Source organism: Danio rerio, chromosome 23 (assembly GCF_049306965.1).
Source record: "Danio rerio strain Tuebingen ecotype United States chromosome 23, GRCz12tu, whole genome shotgun sequence".
NCBI lineage: Eukaryota > Metazoa > Chordata > Actinopteri > Cypriniformes > Danionidae > Danio > Danio rerio.
Window position 1 is genome coordinate 4,208,086 of NC_133198.1, and position 26,491 is coordinate 4,234,576.

Genomic DNA, 26,491 nt, shown 5'->3' on the forward strand with positions numbered 1-26,491 from the left:
TAAAAAAAAAAATCTAACCTAGAGCGCCGTCTGCTGTTAAAAACTAACCTAGAGCGCCGTCTGCTGTTAAAACCCTTACACTGTAAAAAAATAATAATTTGTCGATTTGTGTTAGGGCAACATGAAGAAATTAAGTTAACGTATTAGTTTGTACAAATTTAAGTGGATTGAACAGAACAATTAAGTTGTCCCCCAACAAACTCCAAAATTGTGTAGTTCCAGGTCATTTGAAATAAACAGTTTGAACAAACAGCAAATGTCAGTGTATTTGGTAATCATGATATGAAGACATTTGGTCACAGCACCAAACTTATCTGCAAGAGCGCGGTGATTTACATTTGACTGTAACATATAGGTGCACATGTGATGTCCACAACATACATCTTAAGATCCAACACAAATACATTTATATAAAAATGTGCTAAAGTGCCATGTCCCCATGTGGTTGGTCTTTTTTGGGGGTGATTTTTAAAAAACAACACGCCTAATGAACAATCCAGACATCTAGCAGCCTCTTTTATATATAGGTTTATGGCAGGAAGGCATGCAGCTGGCACTATAGCTTCCTGAGACACAGGGCAAAGCTATAGAAAGAAACAGCCATTTAAACCCCACCCGTCTATTATAATCACAGGGATTATGGGAAATGAGAGGCACAGAGGCGTTCATTTAGATTATGAGCTGAGCTTTTTTTTTTATCTGCATGTCTGAGAGACAAAGCAGACTAATGCTGACTGACACATGTCAGACCTTTAACCCTTGTGTGCTGTTGGGGATGTTTACATCCACTCTGGCGTGATACTGAGTCTTAATTTGGCCACAACTTTCTCGGTGTTTCAGCAAGTGGAATGATTTTTGGTCACATTACGTTATTTTGACACATATTTGGGGAAAATGCTTTTGAAAGTTTTCAAAAACTCAACAATAGACTCTGGGCAAATTGACTACCCTTTCCTTATGTTGGGGGCTGTTTTTGCCCCATTGACTCTTATTATAAAGATATTGTTTGATTGCAAATCCCATGATACCATATAATCATGTATTCTTGTTTTTCCATGTTGGGAAGAGGTTAACTGTTAAAAAAAAAAAAAAACTACATGGCTTTCTAGCGTTTTTTTTCCTGGCTTTGAGTATTGTGTGTGAGTGTGTGTGAAAGACAGAAAGATACCTTTGTGCATTTCCTTTGAAATGTCTGTGTAAATCAAAATAAGCAGCTCGGGGGTCTGTTTTTCGTACGTGGATTACTTAATTAGCTGGATTTGGTTATTGACAATTTGATTTGACATGATCCAGGATTGTTTCGTTCTTTAAAACTGATCCGAGAGTTGTTGTCATATCAACAGTTCTATTAGCTCAAACCTGATTAGGTGGATGTTAATCACCAGAATGGGGAAGTCGCAGAGTAAAATGAGAAAATATGATACACCTGTGTTTTGGAAAACGGTAAAACTGTCTCTATGCTGTTTTCTTCTGTTTTTATATAACTTGTTTCTATTTTATTTATACTTGTCTCTATTACTGATGTTTATGTAAAGCACTTTGGATTGTCACTGTGCATAAAATGTGCTATATAAATAAACTTGTCTTGCCTTACATTTTAAAATCAAAATGTGTTGAGAGACCTTAGTGCAAGTGATTGTATATCTTTCTATTAATTTTGTGGAGAAACACAACCTAAAGGCCACTAAATCTGTACCTATTAGCCTGGTGGTAGAAAAAGTAGAGAAAATGCTGCTAAAGGCAAAACTCTTTCAACAAGAAAGAGACAAAGAGAGATTTAATACTAAGATATATAATACTGGATGCACTAAATGTGAAAATTGTTAATGCATTTACTAACATGATCTAATCATGAACAACACATGTACAGCATTTATTAATCATAACTGAACATTTACTAATGCATTATTAACATCCAAGTCCATGCTTGTTAACATTAAAGGGCACCTATGGTAAAAAAATCTACTTTTCAAGCTGTTTGGACAGATCTGTGTGTTGGTATAGTGTATAGACCGTCATACTGGGGTGATATGAACACACTCAGTCCTTTTTTTTTCAATTTAACTACAAAAAAAAGGGTCGGCCAATTGGAGCTGTTTTCAAATCGATCGCAGCATTACGTAGGTGTGCGATCCCCCCGCCCACCGAATTGATTGACAGCTGCGCGCATTAACATGTTCCGGCAGTCGCGTGTATATGTCAACAAGACTAGGCAGACATACGCAAAGCAATAATAAAAGGTCTGTTCTGTTCGCTAGGATCAGCAATCATCATCAAATGTGATTAAGAGTAAGTTTCACATGTTTACAGTGTTTTAAAACAGAGTATGTGTGTAATTAATTACAGCGTTTTACTTCAGCTTTACTTCATCAGCACAGCCGCGTGTCAGAACAATTATAAAAGACGCTTCAATCCCGGTTTGTGGAAGTTAAATCAGGTTTATTTTGTACATTAGCATAACAGATATCCACACAGTACTTGAGGTTAGCCTTAACTAAGCTAAGCGCGCTCTGTCTGTCTGCCTGCCTGTGTGTGTGTGTCATCTGCGGTGTGTGTGTGTGTGTGTACGTGCGCGCGCGCGTTAACTTCGTAACGATATTGTGTGTGACTCATCAATGCACCTTCACAATACTGATTAGTAAAGTTTAGTTCTTACTGTAGTATCTCACAAACGCTACGTGAGACCTTCTTCCTTTAAGTCTGTCTGTTGTCTGACGCAGCTGAGGGAGGAGGCATGTAGAAACAGTGGGCGGGAAAAACTCGTCTTAAAGGCACAGTACGACAAAACCACCCCCTGCTGGAAATCAGTATAAAACAGCATCTTGTAAAAGGTATAATGAAAAATCTGATGGGTATTTTGATCTGAAACTTTATATACACATTCTAGAGACGCAAAAGACTTATATTAAATCTGAAAAAAGGGGTAACCTAGGTGCCCTTTAATGCACCGAGTTAACATTAACTGCTGTATTTTCATTAACTAACGTTAACTAACATGAGCAATTACTGTAGTAAATGTAGTTCATTGTTTGTTTATGTTAGTAAATGCATTAATTAACATTAACTAATGAACCTTATTGTAAAGTGTGACCAAAATAATGATATACGTAATGTATAACTTGTCATTTTTTTAGTAACATGGCATGTTAAAATGGTCAATAATCAAGATATGTTTGTTCCTGACTCAAACTTTCGCTTAATCTAAACACCAGGCAAACAATAAATGGTTTCAAATCATTTGCAATACCTGATCTTCATCTGCTCCATATATAGCCTTAACAATTATTTGAATACTTGTTACAGTTTTGTGGTGGCAAATGCTTCTCATAAAGGTCTTTGCAAACAGAAAAGATTGGATGACAATAAAGACATTTGATTAGTTTAGTTTAGTTTATGTAATAGGGACAAAAGGTTTTAAACAAATAAGTCATTTTTAATGGAAAATGATCCTAACTTATAGGGATGTAACGGTATCAGAATTTCACAGTACGATAATATCTCAGTATGAATGGCACGGTGCGGTATTTATTGAATAATTTACAGGAAAAACAAAACTAATGAAAAGACTCCAAAAAAGTGCCAAAAGTGTTTATTTACCTTAGCACTGAACATATCAATGACATACAAATCAGCCATCTATCTGTAAGTTTCGAAACAGGAACTTCAATTTTTCAATTTTAATAACAAAAAAATATTAAACCATATAAAAAAATTAAGTTTCAATTTAGTATTGTTGAAAACTCATCACATTCAACATTTAATCACTCACTCATTTAGATAGAGATGGGTTTTTAAGGAAAATTATCATATAACTATAATCTGGTAAAAGCTGGGATCTCTGGGCATGTCCCCTGCAACAGAAAAATACCCCTCTCATTTGGGACTGAGGTTTCTGGGACAGAGATATGATTTAGCCAAGGTTGACAGCAGTGGGTTACGTTGTGCATTGTCTTTCCACCACTTGAGAGGACAAGCCATGAGTGAGATAGAGGTCTCTTTGCGGTACAAGTCAATGTCTGCATAAATCTAACAAGTGTGCTGTGTTCTGGAGTCCCCATGACTGTTTTAGTCGTATTCCCCGACTTATATTTCACAACAGTCTGGCAGTGCCTGCATACCGTTTTTTTCTTTGTCTGTCACCTTTTCTCCTTTTTCTTATCTTTTTAGAAAGAAATCAAAATGCTTCCACACATCCAATTTAAAACCCGCTTTAGGTTTGATCATTTCCAGCTCTTTTTCTCCCCCCCTTCTAGCAACACACTCCATTTCCGCATTACTGGATCTGTAGTGACAACAGACCGCAAAGGATGATGGCCACGCCTAGGCTGATGGGAATTGTAGTTCCCACTACCTTCCGTTCGCTTCATTCGCCTAAGCAAACTTTTCTCAGAAATATAGTTTTATTGAGTCATGCGCCTACGGTAATATTGAAAAAAATTACTATTGCGGTATGACGGTATTTACAATATTGTTACATCCCTAGTAACAACCCAAAAATTAAAATTGACTCACAATTTTGATTGCAGTTTTTCTCTCTATAAACACGAAGAAAATAAGATATTTTGAAGAATGCTGAAACCAGTAACCATTGTCATCCATAGGAAGAAAAACAAATACTATAAATGTCAATGGTTACCGGTTTCCAACATTCTTCAAAATACCTTCTTTTGTGTTCACCAGAAAGTGTGTAAAAAATTTTGTGCGTAAGTGGAGGATGAGTAAATAATGACACATAAAGAATTTTGGGTGAACTATCCCTCCCTTTAAGCGAATGACACATTTGATCTCTGCTAAAAGAGAAAAGGATTTGTATTGACTTTAGCGATGGTTAACTCTAACACTCAGAAAGCCTGACTCCCTCATGCTCATCTGTCCCGTTTAAAATTCTTGGCACTAATTTCAATCAGATTCCACTGAGCAGGCGTCATCTGACTAACCTGAAAACCTGGAGTAAATCTGCCAGCATCAACCTGCCAAATCTAGGCTATATAGAGCCAAATAACACATCAGAAAACCATAAGTGTTACTGATTAATTAATCAAGCTGTAAGCAACAAATGCTAATTATGCTTGGGTTTGAGTCATTTGAAATGAACAAGCTGACTAGTCAGTGGGGGCGACACAATGGCTTAGTGGTTAGCACTGCTGCCTCACAGCAAAAAGGTCCCACCTGCGTCAGTTGGCGTGGGTTTCCTCTGGGTGCTCTGGTTTCCCCCACAGTCCAAAGATATGCACTATAGGTGAATTGAATAAGCTAAATTGCCTGTAGTGCATGTGTATGGATGTTTTCTAGTACTGGGTTGCAGCTAGAACGACATCCGTTGTATAAAATATATACTGGATAAGTTGGTGGTTCATTCCGCTGATGAATAAAGGGAATAAGCTGCAGGAAAATGACTAAAATGAATGACTAGTCAGTGGCAGTATAATTAAGTGCAAAGTAAAATAAGACATTACTATAAATATTTAGGTTTTGATCACAGTTACTTATAATGTATTTTCCGTAAATACTTCAACAGTTTAGAATAAGCAGAGTAAATGTACTTTTTGTTATACAGGGTGGGCCATTCATACGGGAGACCATTCAACTGGCCCACGACGACCAATCCACTTTTCAGGAAACTGTTCATCTAGGAATGCTCGGATCTGGCACCCATAATGTGTTGGTGCACCATCTTGCTGGAAATTCTCAGGGAACGTGCCAGCTTCAGTGCATAAAGAGGGAAACACATCATCATGTAGCGATTTCAAATATCCAGAGGCCTTAAGGGTTTCCATTGATAAAGAATGGCCCCACTATCTTTGTTGTCAATGGTGTGAAGATACAAGATGTGCAGCACCTGAAACTACAGATACTGGAAGCCTGTGCTGGCATTTCTCCTGCGGTGTTTCTATCAGTGTGTGAAGAGTGGAAGAAGAGGGTTGCATTGACAATCCAACACACTGGGCAGCACACTGAACACATTTTCTAAGTGGTCAGAAACTTGTAAATAACTCATGAAAGAATAAAGTTATGTTAAAACCAAGCAAAACATTGTTTTTCTTGTGAAATTCCCAATAAGTTTGATGTGTCACATGACCCTCTAAAAAAAACTAAAGTTGGATCCAAGATGGCCGACTTCAAAATGGTCACCACCCATCTTGAAAAGTTTGCCCCCTCACATATACTAATGTGCCACAAACAGGACGCTAATATCACCAACCAATACCATTTTATTAAGGTGTATCCATATAAATGGTCCACCCTGTACAAATATATTTTGAAGGACAACTAAGCTACAGAAGGTTACATTCATCAAGATAATTGCATATGCTTAACCCTAGATCAGTGGTTCCCAAACATTTTGCTGTGTGCACCCCTTTCAAATATTTGACACCTGTCAAGCACCCCTTTTTCTCTGATTAAACTCCACATTTAATTGCAATAACTAAATACACATATTTTCTGTATATGTGATTAAAATAACAATAATAAAAGACGGGCGAGGCAGTGGCGCAGTAGGTAGTGGCGCAAGAAGGTCGCTGATTAGAGCCCTCGGCTCAGTTGGGGTTTCTGTGTGGAGTTTGCATGTATTCCTTGCGTTCGCGTGGGTTTTCCTTCGGGTGCTCCGTTGTCCCCCACAGTCCAAAGACATGCAGTACAGGTGAATTGGGTAGGCTAAATTGTCCGTAGTGTGTGTGTGTGGATGTTTCCCAAAGATGGGTTGCGGCTGGAAGGGCATCCGCTGCGTAAAAACTTGCTGAATAAGTTGGCGGTTCATTCCGCTGTGGCGACCCCGGATTAACAAAGGGACTAAGCCGACAAGAAAATGAATGAATAATAAAAGACGTGAATTTATTAGCCTACATCTACTTTCTTAAGATTTTGAAGCCTAAATATGATTTACTCTTTGTCTGTATTGACAATTTATTCATCCTGGTGATGTAAATGATAAATCTGATTGCTCAATAATACATTTCTCTACAACATGTCACATGACTTGAGGCCTCATTTATGTGTACAGCATAAACATGTGGGTCTGCTTACAAGCGAACACTTAAATCTGTATATGAGGGTCAAAAGTTTGCTATAACAATGACATTTTATGTTTTGAAAGAAATGTCTTATGCTCATTTATCCCCAACAAACCTAAAATAATAATAATATAGTGTAAGATGTAATTAATTCCTGTGATTTCATAGCCGATTTTTCAGCATTATTGCTCCAGAAGACGGAGTAAACTAACATTATGAGTATAGAGATAGATTACGTGTAGTGGCCTGCCCTCTAGTGGCCGTGTGTTATATTCAGGAACAAATTACAATGAGATCAAATAATAATAATAATAATTAGCTTTAATAAGACGGAATGATCATATAGTTCTGAGCAAATGACAGGAGGGGATCCAGATGCAGGTGTATGTGATGAATGTGTCCACAAGCCTATATCCACATGAAAACCTTATAAAAACTGTAGTTTCTGTATAGCTGCTCACTCTGTGTACTGCACCGCATGCAGTATGTGGAGAAGTGTTAGTCCACGGTGACCCCGTCTGGAAGCTCCACCACCACCGGAGCACAATCATCCAGATCCGCATCAAAGTCCCATCGAAACTTTTTGGTCAGATGGACTTTAAATTTTTCCGCTCTTTTCCGTAATGTGCTGTCGACCCCGGGACTGCTGGCAAACTGGAAAAAGTCCTAAAGTCACAAATGGGGGAAGATTGATTGTTAGGAAATTGAAATCACACACTGATTGGTAAATGAATCTGATACCATTTTTAAAACAGAAAAATCGGTGAGGGCGAAGCAGTGGCGCAGTAGGTAGTGCTGTCGCCTCACAGCAAGAAGGTCGCTGGTTCGAGCCTCGGCTCAGTTGGCGTTTCTGTGTGGAGTTTGCATGTTCTCCCTGCGTTCACGTATGTTTCCTCCGGGTGCTCCGGTTTCCCCCACAGTCCAAAGACATGCGGTACAGGTGAATTGGGTAGGCTAAATTGTCCGTAGTGTATAAGTGTGTGTGTGTGTGTGTACGTGTTTTTGTGACATATCAGGACACAAATCTGTATAATGACATGGGTATGACACAGGTATTACAAAAAGGAGGTGAAATATGATGACATTGGTGACGTCCTCATTTCTCAAAATGCTTATAAATCCTACAGAATGAGTTTAATCAGAGAGTAAAGCTGCACACAGTCTCCTGTGATGGTTGGGTTTAGGGGAGGGGTGGGGAGAGGGCAATATAATATAAGGTTTGGGCTGCATAAAATGAATGGAAACCTATGTAATGTCCCCACTTTTCACAAAAACAAACATGTGTGTGTGTGTGTGTGCGTGTGTGTGTTTGTGTGTGAATGTGTGTGGATGTTTCCCAGAGATGGGTTGTGGCAGGAAGGGCATCCGCTGCGTATAAACTTGCTGGATAAGTTGGCGGTTCATTCTGCTGTGGTCACCCTGGATTAATAAAGGGACTAAGCCAACAAGATAATGAATAAATGAATAAATAGGTGAGGAAAAAAGCTAATAAGGACACAAAAGTAGCATTTATTATTAATATCAGTCTTGGACATTATAAGTAGGCTAATAAAAGGATTATGAGTTGGCCTGTGTGTAAAAGTTTTGGGCATTCATATTTGTCCTAATGTAATAAGAGCCAGCTTGTGATCGCATAAACTTCATTCTTCAGATCTCAAGAGGTGATCCAGTGATCTTTCGCCTCTTCATTGAGCGTCTCCAATTCAGGTATCGCAGGTTCATCCCTGCTCGAACCGGTGGGGTTATAAGAGTCCAATACTGATATCCATGAGTTCAACGACTTCTTTTGTGTCGTTACTAGCTTTTTTCCTCACCTATTCACTGGTTTAAAAATCTTTAATTGTTCCATCTCCACATGCTGGTGAAAAGCAGTCAGCAATCTATCGAATCTACTTTCTGCAATCTATTGCTTTTCCTGCAGCTCCCGGATGTAATGTCGAATTTTAACAGTCGGATTTGGCCCGCTGAATTTATGGAAGCAAATTTTTGAACTGAAATTAAATGAATTGAAAATTGCCTTTTGAATATTATACTTGCTGTTTTTTTAAAAAGAACAGAATTTTTTGGAAGTGAAATCTGCAAGTTGAATATGGAGTACTGAATTTAAAGGGTCACGAAACACCAAAACACATGTTTTGAGCTGTTGACAGTCGTATATGTGTCCCACACTGCTATAAACACTATTAGGACACCTATATTTCACTAAAAAGTGAAAACTGGTTGTTTTTACGTTATTTCAAGCAAATTCGTTCTTCCGGTTTGAAACAAAAAATTTTGAAGCTGCGTCACGCCAATTAGATCCTTGTGTGTATTTCAGCATGTAGACTGGCTGTCTGTACCTGGGAGTACTTTGTGAAGTCTCTGAGTGTGCAGTATTAATTCATGAGAAAGGCTTGGTTCCAACCAATCAGCGCTCTCTATTGTGTATGCGGTGCAACTTCATTAATATGCATGACAGCTTTAAAGACTGTTTTACCTAAAACAGTGTTCAGACGGCAGATAGACGCCACGTTGTGTTGCCAAAACAAGCGGGAGAAGAAAAATTGTTTGGAGATACTGTCAGTGTTGCTTTTATAATTTGCTGCAACGAATGTTTTGTTTTAATTTTCCCGCTATGAGAGCGCAGCTGGACTCACATGTGGATTACAGTGCACGTGACGCTCTACAGTAACATGTGTCTAAGGAACATTTTTTTACCTGAGAGCTTTTCTCATCTGGAAATGGTGAAATCTGGATTAGCCGCTCATCTCGTTTTAATAAAGACACGGCTCCAGTTGGTGTTGATTGTCCTGTCTTTACAAATTTGGTAAGTGAGCTACCAGTGTCTTTGTTTATTCAGATGGCAAAGTTAGCTCGTATCGTCAGCAGTACTCTTTAAGTGTTTAAAGACAGACCTTAGTCAAAATGATTTAGTTACTAAGTTTACAGTACGTTAGTATCACTACAATATTATGGACTAAAAAACTGCTGTAAATGCTGCTCTCTGAGTGTAAAAATGTAAACACTGCAATCAAACCTTCACCCTCGGCATTTTGTGACAGAAATAACACACACGGCTTTCTGATGCTATCTACCAAGTGCATTTAAGTTACAGAGAAATGCGAAGGATTTTTTTTTTTCATTCACCGTGCAGTAACAAACACTGCATTAAAAATAAACGCTTCCAGCAGTTCCTCAAATCACATATCTCATTTGTCAAAATGTTCTTGAATGAAAGAGCCAAATTGCAGTTAAAATCCACCATTTAATAATTTGATTACTGATCTCCATGTAAACAGTCACTGTCTTTGTCTCTTGCGTCTGTGTTTGTTTTGCCTCTGTGAAAATCAGTGCATGCCCAAAACGAAACTCCCATTTTTATGCAAATTTTTATGCACCTTCCCTCTTTCCCTCCTCCGACACTCCCCCTAAACAGAGCTGGACATGCCCACTTTCTTGACTTTTTTCAAACTAGAGGTGTGAAAACACCCTGCTGAATCAGGAGGGTTTCATGGCCCTTTAAGCATGAAATCGTGTTTTGAATTGAAATGTTCACAGCTTAAATAAAGAACTGTGTTCAATTTCAAAACCTAAAATTACAAATCCTGGAAATTCAAGTCACTAAAATGCAAGCAGTTGTTAATTCACTGTATTTTTTTCAGTTAGTGCTATTCGAAAAGCTTTTTATTTCAATACTTTTGGCATTGATTTTGTTCCATATAAATAGCTCATAAAAACCAAATTGAAAAACTGTTTCAGAAGAGGAATCAAGTTCTTTTTTTTTGTTCTGTGACTGATCATTGGTGAATCGTGCACAATAACCTATCAAGAAAGCATATTAATAAATATGACTTTAAGTTGACTTTAGTATAACCTGAAAAACTGATCCTATTCTACTTTTGTCAATTATTTAAGCTCAGAGAACTGTGTGAATAATACCTGAAGTGTGGAGGTGAGGAAGTTGCTTTGAGACACGATGTCCACGAAGAAGTCTGGAGGGATTTCTCCTAGCTGATGGTAGAGGACAGCAATGAGGCCAAGATAAAGCTCCTTCCTGTCCTTCATGGCCTCCTCAGAGCGGCACAGCAGAGCCAGCAGGCTTTTCCAGTGCTCGAAGGCCTCGTAGACGTTTCCAACCAGGAAGCAGACGAACGCAAACTGCAGCTCTCCTACAAGAGTGACACAAATCTTTTATTATTTAGCTTTTTACTACAGTAATTAACAACTGAATTTAATAACTTAATGAATGTGTGTAAAGCTGGTCTCAATAGGTGTGTTAAAATGCAAAGTGTTGATAAAAAAAACAACAACTATGAAACGATGCATCTGAATTAAACATTTTTGCAATTCAAGTTGTTCTCACAGAAAGTCACTTAAAAATCATGGTGACTGATATTAGATTGATTCATATCACAATAAACGCACCATTATTTTCCACTGATAGACTATACAAGCTTTATTGCCAAGGCAAGACACCTGCAGCATATACGGTTTAAACATGGCATGATGCATTATTAAAATTATGCATTATTAGGCCAAATTAATTAAGAATATATAGACTGATTTTGTACCTCATTAATAAAATAATGATAGCAATAAATCCAACAATATGGATGTGTAAATAGCCCTGCCACTCTGATGAGTGAAGATAATCACAGCAAAAAAAGAATTTATTTTAGAGCAGTAATCACAATACTGTGATATTATATCCAAGGTTATCATACCATCAGAATCTTAAACTGATATTTGGATAGTACTCTTATACTGATATTTGTATAGTAGTCTTATACCGATATTTAGATAATAGTCTTATACCAATAGTAGTCTTTTACCAATATTTGTATAGTAGTCTTATACCGATATTTAGATAGTAGTCTTATACCAATAGTAGTCTTTTACCAATATTTGTATAGTAGTCTTATACCGATATTTAGATAGTAGTCTTATACCGATATTTAGATAGTAGTCTTATACCAATAGTAGTCTTTTACCAATATTTGGATAGCAGTCTTATACCAATATTTGGGTAGTAGTCTTATACCGATATTTGGATAGTAGTCTTATACCAATATTTAGATAGTAGCCTTATTCCGATATTTGGATAGTAGTCTTATACCAATATTTAGATAGTAGCCTTATTCCGATATTTAGATAGTAGTCTTATACCAATATTTAGATAGTAGTCTTAAACCGATATTTGGATAGTAGTCTTATACCAATATTTAGATAGTAGTCTTAAACTGATATTTGGATAGTAGTCTTATACCGATATTTAGATAGTAGTCTTACACCGATATTTGGATAGTAGTCTTATACCGATATTTAGATAGTAATCTCATACCGATATTTGGACAGTAGTCTTATACCGATATTTAGATAGTCGTCTTATACTAATATTTGGATAGTAGTCTTATGCCGATATTTGGATAGTAGCCTTATACCGATATTTAGATAGTAGTCTTAAACCGATATTTGGATAGTAGTCTTATACTGATATTTGGATAGTAGTCTTATACCGATATTTGGATAGTAGTCTTATACCGATATTTGGATAGTAGTCTAATACTGATATTTGGATAGTAGTCTTATACCGATATTTGGATAGTAGTCTTATACTGATATTTGGATAGTAGTCTTACACTGATATTTGGATAGTAGTCTTATACTGATATTTGGATAGTAGTCTTACACTGATATTTGGATAGTAGTCTTATACCGATATTTGGATAGTAGTCTTATACTGATATTTGGATAGTAGTCTTACACTGATATTTGGATAGTAGTCTTATACCGATATTTGGATAGTAGTCTTATACCGATATTTTGATAATAGTCTTATACTGATATTTGGATAGTAGTCTTACACTGATATTTGGATAGTAGTCTTATACCGATATTTGGATAGTAGTCTTATACCGATATTTGGATAGTAGTCTTATACTGATATTTGAATAGTAAACTAATCCTCACCAAGTACATTGAGTGGCTGCTCTTTATAATGTCTCTCCAGTACCGCGTTGAGAATGTAACTGCGGTCCATGCTGTACTGGGTGATCTGAGCGGGTGTTGCCCCAGGAGGATATGCCTGCTTGGGGATGCTGGAAAACCGCAGCTCTGTGCCTTCCCTCTGCTTCATCCGCGGCAGCCGGTCCAGGCCCTCCTTCATACTCTGGCACTCCTGATCATTGCGGGACAGGTTCTGCTGGACCCGATCTTTAGTGTGAGTCAGCTGCAGCTCCGGGATGACATCGCTGAAAGCGCACACGCGTCCGCTGAGGGGCTGCAGGGCCACGGCCACCTCCTGACTGAGTCTGTCAGTGAGAGAAACCCACTTGCGGAGGGTATCATAGGGGTACGGCCCTAAATACCGGTCCAGCTCTTTCAGATTGCCCCGTACGCGCTCCACCTCCTCCGAGTTCTGAGAGATCTCCAAATCATCTGCGCTCTTGTTCCAGTGCGCTACAAGCACCTGCCGAGGCTTCAGGGACAGGAACAGGCCAGTTTTGGGGCTGATTTCCCCACAGCCTCCATTGGTGCTGACGGAGCAGTAGTGGAGGAAGTGAAGCCCCGGGGGAATCATCTTCACCCCGCGGAAACGAGGACCCAAAGTCCATGTTTTGTAGTCGAGTCCCAGTTCGGTTCCCTCAGGAACTCCAAGCAAAACCAGCGTGGCGCCTTCTTCAAACAACCCTCGGGCCACTTCAGGGTCCATGTCTGTTCCCGCCATATCTGCAGAAAATAAATAGATTGAGGTAGGGTTGCGCAATTTGGGGAAAATATCTAATTGCAATTTTTTTGACAGACATTGTGATTGCGATTTGATTTACGATTTAATTCAAGCTTCAAGCTGATTTTATTTAATAATAATAATAATAATTCCTTACATTTATAAAGTGCTTTTCTGGACACTCAAAGCATGTGTAAAGTGCTTTTGGGGGAATCTCCTCATCCACCACCAGTGTGCAACATCCACCAGGATGATGCGACGGCAGCCAATTGCGCCAGATGGCACATGGTTGAAGAGGAGACAGAGATGATGCCAATAAGGGCATGGGGAGGGTTAAGAGGCCATGATGGACAAGGGCCAGTGGGCAGATTTGGCCAGGATGCCGGGGTTAATGTCCTTTTTCGAACGACATCCTAAGATTTTTAACAACCACAGAGAGTTGGGGCCTCGGTTTAACATCTCATCCGAAAGATGGCGCTCATTGAGCAGTATAGTGTCCCCGTCACTATACTGGGGCATTAGGTCCCACACAAACCACAGATTGGGCGCCCCCTGCTGGTCTCACTAGCACCCCTTACGGCAGAAACCTAGCTTTCCCATGTGGTCTCCCATCCAAGTACTGACCAGGCGCAGCCCTACTTAGCTTCAGTGGGCGACCATGTGAGAGTTGCAGAGAGCTAGCTGCCGGATTTAATTCAAGCTTCAGCTCAATAATTTGTTAGCCGTGGCAACAATTCTGTGACAGCTCTTAAAACGTGCCCATTTTGGTTCGTTGTCTGTGACTTTGAAACTAAAATACTCCCATATAACAAATGTTGTTTTTCTTTAATATTAAATTTACTATTAATGCTTCTGAAGCAGCAGATGCCATAGGCCCCCTTGTCAGAGCTTTCCTGTTTGTTTCTTTTTTTATTGTGGGGTAGTTCAGTTGCGCGATTCTGATTGGGCAGAACGAAAAGTGTGCTCACTCAATTGGCTAGTTGTAAAGCCCCCGGACACATCACACGATTTCGGCACTATTTCCTTGATGTAGGGTGTCATGGGTAGTCGTAAACGACAATTGGGCATCGTGACACAAGATTCAATCGTTTCCCCTCATGTAATGGCATAGTTCACGACAACCCATACCATGTCATCGATACCTCACCTCGCCATCGCAGAAAGTCTGGCATTTTTAATTTTCTGAAGCAAAGCAGATTGGTATTAAAGCACTTCACCTCAGATGTCATTTGTTATTTTTGTTATATACAGTTGAAGTCAGAATTATCAGCCCCCTTGAATTATTCGCCCCCGTTAATTTTTTCCCCCAATTTCTGTTTAATGGAGAGAAGATTTCTTCAACACATTTCTAAACCTAATAGTTTTAATAACTAATTTCTAATAACTGATTTATTTAATCTTTGCCATGATGACAGATCACAACATTAGACTAGATATTTTTCAAGACACTTCTATACAGCTTAAAATGACATTTAATGGTTTAACTAGGTAAATTAGGTTAACTAGGCAGAATACCCAGCCATTCATTCATTTTCTTTTTGGCTTAGTCCCTTTATTAATTCAGGGTCGCCACAGTGGAGTAAATCGCCAACTTAGGTTTGGGTAATTAGGCAAGTTATTGTATAACGATGGTTTGTTCTGTAGATAATCAAAAAAATATATAGCTTAAAGGTGCTAATAATTTTGTCCTTAAAATGGTTATTTAAAAAATTAAATCTGCTTTTATTCTAGCCGAAATAAAGCAAATAAGACTTTGAAAATAAGAATTTTGAAAATTTCCTTGCTCTGTTAAACATCATTTGGGAAATATTTAAAAAGAAAAAAAAAAACTTAAAGGGGGCTAATAATTTTGACTTCAACTGTATATATATATAACATATATATAACATATATATATATATATATATATATATATATATATATATATATATATATATATATATATGTATGTATGTATGTATGTATGTATATATATATATATATATATATATATATATATATATATATATATATATATATATATATATATATATATATATAAATTATATTGCAGCGATCAATTGATTGCAACATTTCAAATTGCGATTCGATTTTGATTAATCGCAAAACCCTAGATTGAGGTGGAGTTTTTCACTTTTGAACGGTGACAACTTGTGACACAGTCCCTATCTTGTTTACCATGTTACTTTGAATATTCAGTCTGAAACTGTCACATGAAAGAAAGACTTCAAAACAACATTTGTTATTTTTGTTATATATACAGAAATGCTGTTATACTTGTTTTATATAAGAAAGACTTCAAAACACATTAGGACCATTTAACTGATTGTAAACAATGTTATACTTTATAGTCACTGGCTGATAATATAATTTCCCTATTTAGAATTTACAAAGAAAAATTTAACTGAAATTATATTATTAAGGAGAAAGTCAGAATGTGCGAATATAAAACAAACTGTACCTTAATGTAAAATAGATTCAACGCTGTCGCTGTACTACGCTGTCGAGTAACTGCAAACACATTACAAGGAATGTTATTTTCATACAATACGGCAAAAAATAATTGTCATCTTTAGAAAGGTAAGTTAAGCATTGGAAAGCCTAAAATTACACATAACATATTATATCATATAAAAATAGTGGTGAAATTGCATTATACAAGTAAACTAGACAATGTTTCTCAATTATATAATACATTATATTGAAAATGTCTTTTATATTATCAATTGTCTATGTATAAATATTACTTTGTCAGCTTTAGGACGTTGTTCAACTTGAAATACAATAAATACAACGTCAAACACTTGAATTACATTAATATGAACATGCGGAAACTGTACGAGTAAGCTTGAACAAATGTTTCCAGAGAATAATACGAACAACAACCAATAGTAAGTCGAGTGTAAGAAAAACATATCATATGATATATCATAAACATACGTGCAAAACAGTAATTAAATATACCTGAACGACAGCGATCACAACTCCAAATTTCACTACGTAAGGGCCATGTGTGAATCAAAAAAGATACTTCCGCTTTTCTAAAGTCAAAATAAAAGTCATTCACTATTTTAAGTTCCAACGTTTGGAATTTGGATCTCTAAGAATGCTTTATTAATTTTGTTGAGTTTTAATAACGCTAGTAGATTGTTTTATAAGCATACTCACCATTTATTTTTCAGTTAAGGTCCCAAGTTTTCTTATTACTTTTTGAAGTGGGCCGTGTTACTCAACCACGTTCCTGGAGGACCATCTGCTCTGCACATTTTCCCATGTCTCCTTAACTAAACACAAATGATCCTGATCATCAGCTCATTATCAGAGACAGAAGGACACAAAACAAAATTTTAAGTATTTTTATTAATTTCTGATTTCAAAACAGAGCAACTGTGAAGACATCTCAACTGCTGAAAATGTACTAAATGTATGTAAAGTTATCTATATCTGTATCCCATGTCATTTCAAATAATTAAAGAACATATATATATTACAAATACATATGATAGTTATCAACTAAAACATACTATCTGTTATATTTGTTTAACAGTAGTGCTGTCAAAATATTTACGAGTAATCATACTTAATAACGATTAATCACATCCAAACCAAATGTTTATTTACATTATATATCTCTACTGTGATTTTATATATATATATATATATATATATATATATATATATATATATATATATATATATATATATATATATATATAATTGTATTTATTGGTTTATTTATTTAACAATTTTAACATAACGTTACAAGGGGACTTTTACGACGTTACTCTCCTTTGTAGGGCGCTTCAGAGCTTCCGACACAGATCGTAAGCGGGTGTGAATGTAGTGGGGCTTTCATGACAGAATAGTGTGAATTTGCCCGAGATCTGCTTTTTCCCTGCGAGCCTCTGCAGTGACCAGGAGTGATTAATAAGAGCGATGGGCTTCCGCAAGAAGAACAAGAGTCCGCCGGTGCTCAGCCATGAGTTTGTCATCCAGAATCACGCGGATATGGTGTCGTGTGTGGCCATGATCATCCTGCTGGGACTCATGTTTGAGGTTACTATTCCCCATTAAACTCACCTCACACCACACTCCACTGCAAACATCAGCTTATTATTTACTCGTAGATGCTCATAATGACTGAAAAAAATCATTAAATCTGCATCATACTGCATGTCCATCATGATTGAGGTTGTTTCCTATTCAGCTCATCATCTCATGATGTGTTCAGCAGCACATTCCAGTTTCTTTATTATCATACAGTAACGTAAAATTAGTCTGTTATCAACATTTAACTAGTTTCATATAGCATTCATATAGCAAATAATTATTGCTTCCTATTCAGCTAATTCTATAACTCCATCAGCAGCACAATTGTGATTAACATAAATTTAAAACATAATGTAAAGATATTTAATCAGTGTATAAAGCCGTATTCTTCCCATTTAAGGTTATTTACTGGTCAAATGATTCATCGTCAACAAAATATAAGTTTGTAAAATGTGGGATAGAGGTAAAGTTGGTTTTATATTCAGATATTCAGACATTCTCTTTAATAATATAATTTCTGAAAGGTATTATTTGCAAATTCTAAATTGGGATATCATATTAGCAGCCAATGACTATCAAAGTGCAACCATGTTTACTAGAGGTGTAACGATACACTCGTAATGTGTATCACGATGTGTATCACGATACAATGTGTATCACGATATAATGTTCACGATTCGATATGTATCACGATATTGGGAATAAAAAATTAAATGAAACTGAAATGCAAATTTTATTAAAAAATGTTTTTTGAATTACCAAGTCAACTATTTTTTATGGATTTCTTTTGTTTCAACTTCTTTCGTTTAAACTGAACCTTCTTTCAGAAAATAAATTAAATAGGCCTGTCTCTGGAAAACAAAACAATTTAAAAACTTTATATAAAATATTATTAAAATGACAGAGACAAAATTAGGGAACAATTTAAGTAAAGGTGCACAAATAATAATAGCTTTCTACTCGAATAATAGCTTTCTATTCAATTGAATTTAACAGTAAGAGCTTAAGGCTTTGCTTGGTCACTTGCGTTTTTTGTGTGTGCAAAAAATAAAAAAATCTACATTTCCAGATAGTCAGCAGTTCTATAAGATAATCCTGAACTTATGTGTATCTGGCTGAGAGGTTTTTATGGATGACTGTCTTGTTGGGCACGATGAGTGACAGATGTTGTAACACAGATTTCTTCATGTAAACAACATACCGACTATAAACCATCAAGATCCTGGCTTGACAGCCATATTTATTACAGAAATAAAAACGCAGGCATGTTAATGCCATTTGAATTTCAAAACAATCAATGCAAATAAAGAAAAAATAGATTTTCAAGTTGAATTCTAAGTGGACTGCAAAAAACAGCCAAAATACAGGCGTTACACATATGGAAAATGGAAAATTATAATACTAATAAAGTATTGGATACAAATAATTGAATCATTGGCTTCTGCTGTCTTCATTAAGGCTGATTTATACTTCTGCGTCAAACGCCGGCGTATGCTACGGCGCTGACGCATAGCCCTTCGCCGTGGCCGTTGCTGACGTGCACCTCTCAAAAAATGTAACTACACGTCGCAACGACGCATAGTGCAAGCTCTGTGATTGGTCGGCTTGGTAGCGCTGACGAGTCTGGGCGGGACCGAGAGTCGCGAGGATGGTGCGAGCGATTGTTTACAAGTGTGGAGTACCGTGAAGGAGCTCCGGGTGGAAAGTTTTGTTTTGTGTTTACCTCATAGTTAAAGTTGTTGCACGTCCGCTGGTTCCTGCCTCAAAATGAGCGAGTTTGAGCCACTTGTACATCCCGGAAGTGTTCAGGAAAAGCAAAACAGCAGCGAAGAAACTCGACACAGAGGAACATTTACACCTCACTGCCAACTAGCGTTTCGGAAGTGTTAATGCAGACCGACAGAGACAGCGCGCAGAAGTATAAATGCACAGCCACGTGCGATGCATGCGTCGTGGGTTACGCCGGTCACCTGACGCAGAAGTATAAACCAGGCTTTAGTTTCAAAAACACTGATTACTTTACAATTTTAAACAGCATCTTTGGATATTTTTTTCAGAAGCAGGATATCATTTAGGAAATAATTTATTGTGATGTTATATCATGACTGTGTGTGAAATTATGATAAAAATATATAGGTAACACTTTACAATAAGGTTCATTGGTTAATGCATTTACTAACATGAACTAATCATGAACAACACATGTACAGCATTTATTAATCATAATTGAACATTTACTAATGCATTATTAACATCCAAGTCCATGCTTGTTAACATTAGGTAATGCACCATGAGTTAACATGAACTAACAATGAACTACTGTATTTTCATTAACTAACGTTAACTAACATGAACAAATACAGTAGAAAATGTATTGTTCATTGTTTGTTCATGTAAGAAGATGCGTTAATTAACAATAACTAATGAACCTTAATGTAAAGTGTGACCAACATATAAACATCAATGTTACATTTTGGGTTATTTCATCATTTATATAAAACATGATCATCAAATTGGCATTACTGTTTTATTTGTTCCGCTGACTCCTGCTTCTGAGTAGGGGCTTGGAGAGTCTTTGAATTATGGTGAAGATTAATTTAACTTATTTATTTATTTATGCTTACTTATCTCTTTTTGTACTTGAAGAAATTTGGTCACAGCACCAAACCTACCTGGAAGAGATCAGTGAAACACGTACAGAAATTGATATATTGCATTACATTTCTCTCTACTGCTATACACATATACACATTAAATAAAGGAAGCGTAAAAGTGCCTGGCCATGTGATTTTTTTCTTTGCTTCCTCACAAAAAAAGTGAAACCATCTGACAGTCATTAGACAAAACCAATGTGAGCTGTTATACTGTCTGGACTTGCTCTACATTTAAACTGTGTTAAGGGGAAAAAGTTCTTTACATATATATTTTTTGTAAATATGCTCATTTTACAGCTCCCCTAGTGGTAAACATTTGACTTTAACAATTTTTGAATCCATTCACAGAGTCTCTGCAGGGTCTTAAAATGTCTTAAATCTCAAAATCCTAATTTTAGGCCTTAAAAAGACTTAAATATACTGAAGTATTGTGTTGTAGACCTTAAATATTTTTTAAACAGGTCTTGCCAAAACCCATAGAATCATCAACAATCAGCTCAACAAAACTTTAAACTTTTTATTTAGAAAGGTAATTTTTAACTTTATTAATCATAATGGTTTAATTATTTTCCCTACAATAACATTTGTTTAAATGTTCTTCATGTATTTAGTGCTGAGGACACTGACCTGGACAGATTGTTGTGCATAGATTTAGTTTACTATAGTTTTTAAAACTTTAAAATCATTTGTTCGTTTTTCTTTTCTTTTAAAGAAAGTTCATGTTGTAAAAAAAATACACAATATTTAAAATCTTTTGTTAAAAAATAAAAGTAGATTTTTTTTTTACTTTTTTTTAATATTAATGTATTATTGTATTATTAAATGTATTAAATTATTTAAAAAAATTGATAGGGCAAATAAAATTATTTTCCATCTGGGCTATTTGAAAAAATTCTTAATCTATAGCCTTTTATGGGTCTAAAATTCCATTCATAATGGTCTTAAAAGTGTCTTTAAAATAACTGAGTGAAACCTGCAGAAACCCTGGTTCAGCTGATCTCAGGTTTTAGCTTAGCATAAATCATTGAATTAGATTAGACCATTAGCGTCTTGCTCAAATATGATAAAGTAGTAGGCGGTTTTGGAGAGAGGAAAAACGTTACCTTGTTGGTAATATATCCACAAGATGAGCATGTCGTAGTTTAGCTAAATTTATTCACGCCTCCTCCTGAAGTGACGAGCGATGCATTAAAACATTACTTTCCAGCCGCGGCCGCATTTCGAAATGTATAGTTTGTCTAAAGCAGGGATACAATCAGTCAGTGTAGTCGTCCATCCAGGCCCGGATTGGCTAATCGGGAGGACCGGGAGAATTCCCGGTGGGCCGGTCCGTTTTTTGGCCGCGAGGGCCGGTGTTCCTAGTTCCAGAATCTGTTGCTCTTAGCAGTCACACTTTTTAAAAATAATTTATTGATTTACTTGACCACAGTCTTCTTATTCATTATTTTACCGCAGCTCTGCTTTTTTATCTATTTTCTCGTAGCCTCGTGAGCAGGGTGCAGCCTGATGATATAACTAGATAAGTCACCATTCAACGTACAGCTGTTGTGGTACAGTGGTTAGTACGTTAGATTATGACGCGGCCAACCTGGGTTCGGTCCTTGTCTGAGTAACAATTTTTTTTTTTTTCATTTTTATTGTTAAGACATATAATACTGTTAGGGTTGTTGAACATTTGAAGTTCTAAAAGAGCTGTTTTCTCAAAAAAAAAGACGTGATAGTGTAATTAGAAACTGAATTGGAAATAACCTTATTTTAATATAATCAGTGGTGAACTGAGGTGGGCCGGTCTAAGGCTTGAAACTCCAGGGCTGAAAAAGACTCCCACTCCGGCCCTGCGTCCATCCATAGTAAAATGTGACATTTTGTGTCTGTGTTTGTTTACTTGCGGGAGGTCATTGGCATTTTCCCACACGTGAATTCTGACCAATCGATAAGCAGTTTGGGAACTATGTTTAACAACATCTGGCCAATGAGAGATGAGGATTTTGTCAGATGACTGCATTTTAGTTTTTTTCAACTGGTTCGGACCAAAGCCAGCAGTATGGTGTAAAAACGACCCAAAGATGGCAGAAAATGCTACGATGTATCATTTATTGCCCTTGGTCCGGACCAAATAAAGCGAACTACAGATGTGAAACGACCCTTAATATTCGAGAGTGTGTTCTAATTTTGGTTGCACAAACTGTACTGCGTGCAATACTGCCATCAAATGGTGTTTGCTTGTATTGCATCATTATTTACGAATTCTGAAACCAAATTGTTACTCAGGAGCAGCGTTTTAAAAACTCCCTCACGGGCCGGATGTAAGTGTTCAGCGGGCTGCAGTTTGCCAACCTCTGGTCTAATCTGATTCAATGATATATGCTAAGCTAAGCTAAAAGGGCTCCCGCCAGACCCAGTGTTTGGCTGTATGCATTAAAAAAATTGTACATTTCAACAGTTTCACTTTAGGACAGTTGTACAATTCGCCTCTTTCCCAAAAAAAAAGCATCCTAAGTGATCTTGGTAAATGTTAAAACGTCTAATCTATGATTCTGTACTTGTAGTGATGCTTTTGTATCAGAATGGCAAAGAAATATATGATGTGTTACAAGTGAAGTGATTTTTAACTTTTTGTTACGGCCTGTTTGTACATGTATTGATCAGATTTTTTCCCTTTATTGCAGGTCACAGCCAAATTTGCCATCATGTTCATCACAGTGCAGTACAATGTCACCCAAAGCCTGGATACTGGTATGCTCGTTTTGGCGATTGTCGCTTTATATTCAAATGAGATGCTATTTTCAATAAAGGGCGGGGCTACACAGGCCTATGCATCAGTATAGTGGCTAAAAAAGTAAAAACTGAAAATGTCAAAAAAAGTGTCTCAGAAGTGGGCAGTCTATGGAGACTACAGCGTTCATTTGTGCATCTAAAACTACATTTATAGTCCTCAAACGAGAGATGGTCACTAATTGTTAGGGCTTTCCCCTTCTGATGACACGTACAAAGGAAAAATGTCAATCAAAGTGTTTCTGCTGAGTGTATTTATCAAGTGTGATTAGAAAAAAAAATAAAAGTAATATATTTAGCATTAGAAGCTGGTTATATTCACAGACTTTTGCCACACAACCGTGGTTAAACCTCTTATATAAGTAATCTTTGCATAATAGATGCCCCTTTAATTTATGTCATTGACAAAATCTTGCCAAATAATTGTCTGAAGCATTCAGATTCTAGCACACAGACATCTTGATTCAAAATTGAAAGCATTGGCTACTAAAATATTAGCAGCTTGTGGCTATTTCGCCCAATTCACACTGGCCATCAGTGTCAACATTTCCCATTCACTTTGAATGAGTAATGTCAAGCATTGCTGAACTAAATTGTGGACCCGTAGGTGCCGCTTCAGCAGCATTGGTCACAGCAGAAGTTGGGAATTTGTCGACTTTTCAAATGGAAATTTGATGGAAGCAGCAACCAATCAGACTGCTTAATGCAAATACCCTAGCTCTGACAGTAGCCAGTAGCCAATTGCGGACTAATTTCATTGGCTGATGCTGCAATGACCATAACAATAAGTAGGGGGAGGGGGGGGTCACTTGGTAATTTCCAAAAATCAAATTCATTTTATTAAACTATTAGAATTACCATATTTTAACCTTAACCTACAGAAGAATAATATAGTAGTTACAAAAAAAAAACATGCAAATAAAATGCCATCAGCCTTTCTTTTTTTTTTTTTTTTTTTGAGATCACTGGGGTCATTATATTAAAGACACAGCACATTGATTTTATGGCAACGGGTTAAACTTTTTAACACCTTTATGTCACTCATGTACATTAAAAATAAATACAGGCCACAACTGAACATGGGGGATGGTCTCCGAGTGGCGTTCTTCAAAATTAAATTGTGTTTAGACTTAGGCCAATTGGTATGTGTGCGCCAGTGTGTAAGGTTTATATATTTATTACCACCTCAGAGGATATTGGGGGTCACGAGTCACTAGCATTGTAATTTTGGGCATCATAGACTGAAAAGTTTGGGAACCCCTGATCTAGTTGAGACAGTTAGTGGAGCCAGGTTGGAGCCCTAGGGTCCTATCTTAAAACCAGCGCAATAGGCCATTTCTAGACCAGCACAACAGTAGTTTTCACTTTTTGCGCTATGTTGTCTATATAGCAAATCCATTTGCGCCACTTTGTGTACTCTTGTGTGTGCTGGTCTAGAAAGAATGTGTGTTAAGGTGCATTGTTGGCGCGTTGCTATTTTGAGGAACTAAAATAGACACCACTGACCAACTAAAAGCAGGTCTAAAGTCCAGCAAAGAGCGCATTAGTTATGTGCCTATACGGTCCAAACGCTTACACTTTGCTTAATACACACAGGATGTACAGCAATACACGCATTTCTTTACATATGAAAAAAATTACAGGATTAAAATGTTACAAAAATTATTATTTTCTACAAAAAACACTGCCTCCATGCCTTCATCTCAAGGGGCTTTTTCAGTTTATTCATGACAGTTTGCATTTGTATATTGTTATTATTAGCAGTATTATTTATTATATGCATATTTATATTTGTTTAAATAAAAACAAGTTTAGATTTGTCCACCTGTCAGGTTTTGGAGAAGTCTGCATCATCATATGGGACATAAGAATAGGACGTGTGTTTGTATATAACTCAGTTTTTTGACCACACTTCATTATTAATGTTCAATTATTAATTTGCTGGAAATTAGAACTGAATGTAGAAATAGTTTTGAAACAATCTTTGCGCTTAACAAACAAAATTAAATATGTAGGCTAATGGATGTCTTCAGCGGAGTGCATACAACACTGTTTCCTTACTCCACCAAAGTAAAGGAGTAAAAAGAAAGAGAAAGTAAAGAGGCTGAATGGAGGAGGCTTGTTCTTTATTCTCGCGCTGCAGATGGTCTGTTAACAGTTTTCTCACTAGTAATGCGTTCCGTTTTTCCACTTACAAAGTGCGACATGTAAATAGCAAATGTGCCATGGCGTGACACAACTGATTCTTAGAGGGAATGGGAGATGAGACTCTGATTGGTTAATGCACATTATGCACCCATAACCCATTAGGAGACTAAGCACAGCTTTGTTAGACCATGCGCTGGGGCGCAGAGCGTATTTTTCCATCCTTAAAATAGTAAAAGTGGATTCAGACATGCCCTTAATGCTTTTGCAAAATATGCTTTAGACTTTGCACCTATATCATTAAAATAGAGCCCCTTTAACATTTGCTCTTACTTGACTTTGATTGTGGCGACTGTGTTTGATTCAGATGTGGAGGACAAGCCTGACCCTGTGAACTTCTACAAGTATGGCGCCAAGGACATCGCAACCGTGTTCTTTTACCTGCTCATCGCTATTATTCTCCACGCCCTCATTCAGGAGTACATACTCGACGTGAGTCCCCTCTTTAACTCTTTCTGCTTTTCAGTCTGAGTAGCTAAAAGAGAAATACTTGCTCAGTGAGCAACAACTAGCCTAAGACAAGTTCTGAGGTCAGTCTCAGTCAACTGTAGGGGTGATTTTGCCTTGCCCTAACTTTTGTTTGACTGAAGTCGTTTAAGCAGATTTCCACGACAGTCCTCTCAGTGCTGTAACCTGATTCTGCTTTGACAGAAAATCAATCGTCGGCTCCACTTGTCCAAAACCAAACACAGCAAGTTCAACGAGTCTGGACAGCTGGCCACTTTCTACCTGTTCTCCTTCATCTGGGGCTGCAGTATCCTCACTAATGTAAGAGCGCTGCACCTCACTGTTTTATACACGTTTTCACAGAATAACCAATACACCTGTTTTTTTTTATCGTTATTATCAACAGGAGGATTTTGTGATGAATCCAACTTTCCTTTGGGAAGGATATCCGCACATCCACATGGCGTGAGTGTGAAATAGTCTGAACTCTGAAAGTTCAATAAGATGCTTGTGTAGACTGTGGTCGCCGGACGTTGCTTACTCTCTGTTGAAATGAATAGTCGATTTGGGCATCACTCTCGTAGTGTGAATGCAGATTTAGCAATGAAGCTAGAGTTACCGGGCAGACATGACGCGAATCC

The 26,491-nt window shown here is 37.1% G+C and overlaps 2 protein-coding genes across 8 annotated transcripts in view; one reads left to right on the plus strand and one right to left on the minus strand.

Annotated features, from left to right (window-relative positions):
• Window positions 1-7,316: 7,316 nt before the first annotated feature.
• On the minus strand, window positions 7,317-16,734 carry aar2 (AAR2 splicing factor). Of its 2 annotated transcripts, XM_005161924.5 has the most exons (5): window positions 16,684-16,734; window positions 16,181-16,230; window positions 12,963-13,721; window positions 10,932-11,161; window positions 7,317-7,679 (listed from the first exon to the last, which is right to left on the minus strand). In XM_005161924.5, exons 3-5 carry the CDS (start codon window positions 13,717-13,719, stop codon window positions 7,512-7,514), a joined length of 1,155 nt encoding a protein of 384 aa, XP_005161981.1. In that variant the 5' UTR covers window positions 13,720-13,721; window positions 16,181-16,230; window positions 16,684-16,734; the 3' UTR covers window positions 7,317-7,511.
• Window positions 16,735-17,484: 750 nt separating this feature from the next.
• zgc:113278 overlaps window positions 17,485-26,491 on the plus strand; it is an 852,580-nt gene continuing 843,573 nt past the window's right edge. For 5 of the 6 annotated variants that reach the window (XM_073938362.1, XM_073938361.1, XM_073938363.1 and 2 more), the window contains exons 1-5: window positions 17,527-17,775; window positions 23,093-23,159; window positions 25,711-25,835; window positions 26,055-26,171; window positions 26,257-26,315. In XM_073938362.1, coding sequence (XP_073794463.1) covers window positions 17,656-17,775; window positions 23,093-23,159; window positions 25,711-25,835; window positions 26,055-26,171; window positions 26,257-26,315 — 488 coding nt within the window. In that variant the 5' untranslated portion in view covers window positions 17,527-17,655. 6 annotated transcript variants of the gene reach the window in all.

Bases quoted from the DNA above. Each gene is read 5' to 3' on its own strand.
- aar2 (XM_005161924.5), bottom strand. From the start codon at position 13,719: ATGGCGGGAACAGACATGGACCCTGAAGTGGCCCGAGGGTTGTTTGAA. The intron at 11,162-12,962 runs GTGAGGATTAGT...TCACTCTTGTAG, and splicing joins GCAGCCACTCAATGTACTTG to GAGAGCTGCAGTTTGCGTTC. The intron at 7,680-10,931 runs GTATTATTCACA...TTGTGACTTTAG, and splicing joins TCCTCACCTCCACACTTCAG to GACTTTTTCCAGTTTGCCAG.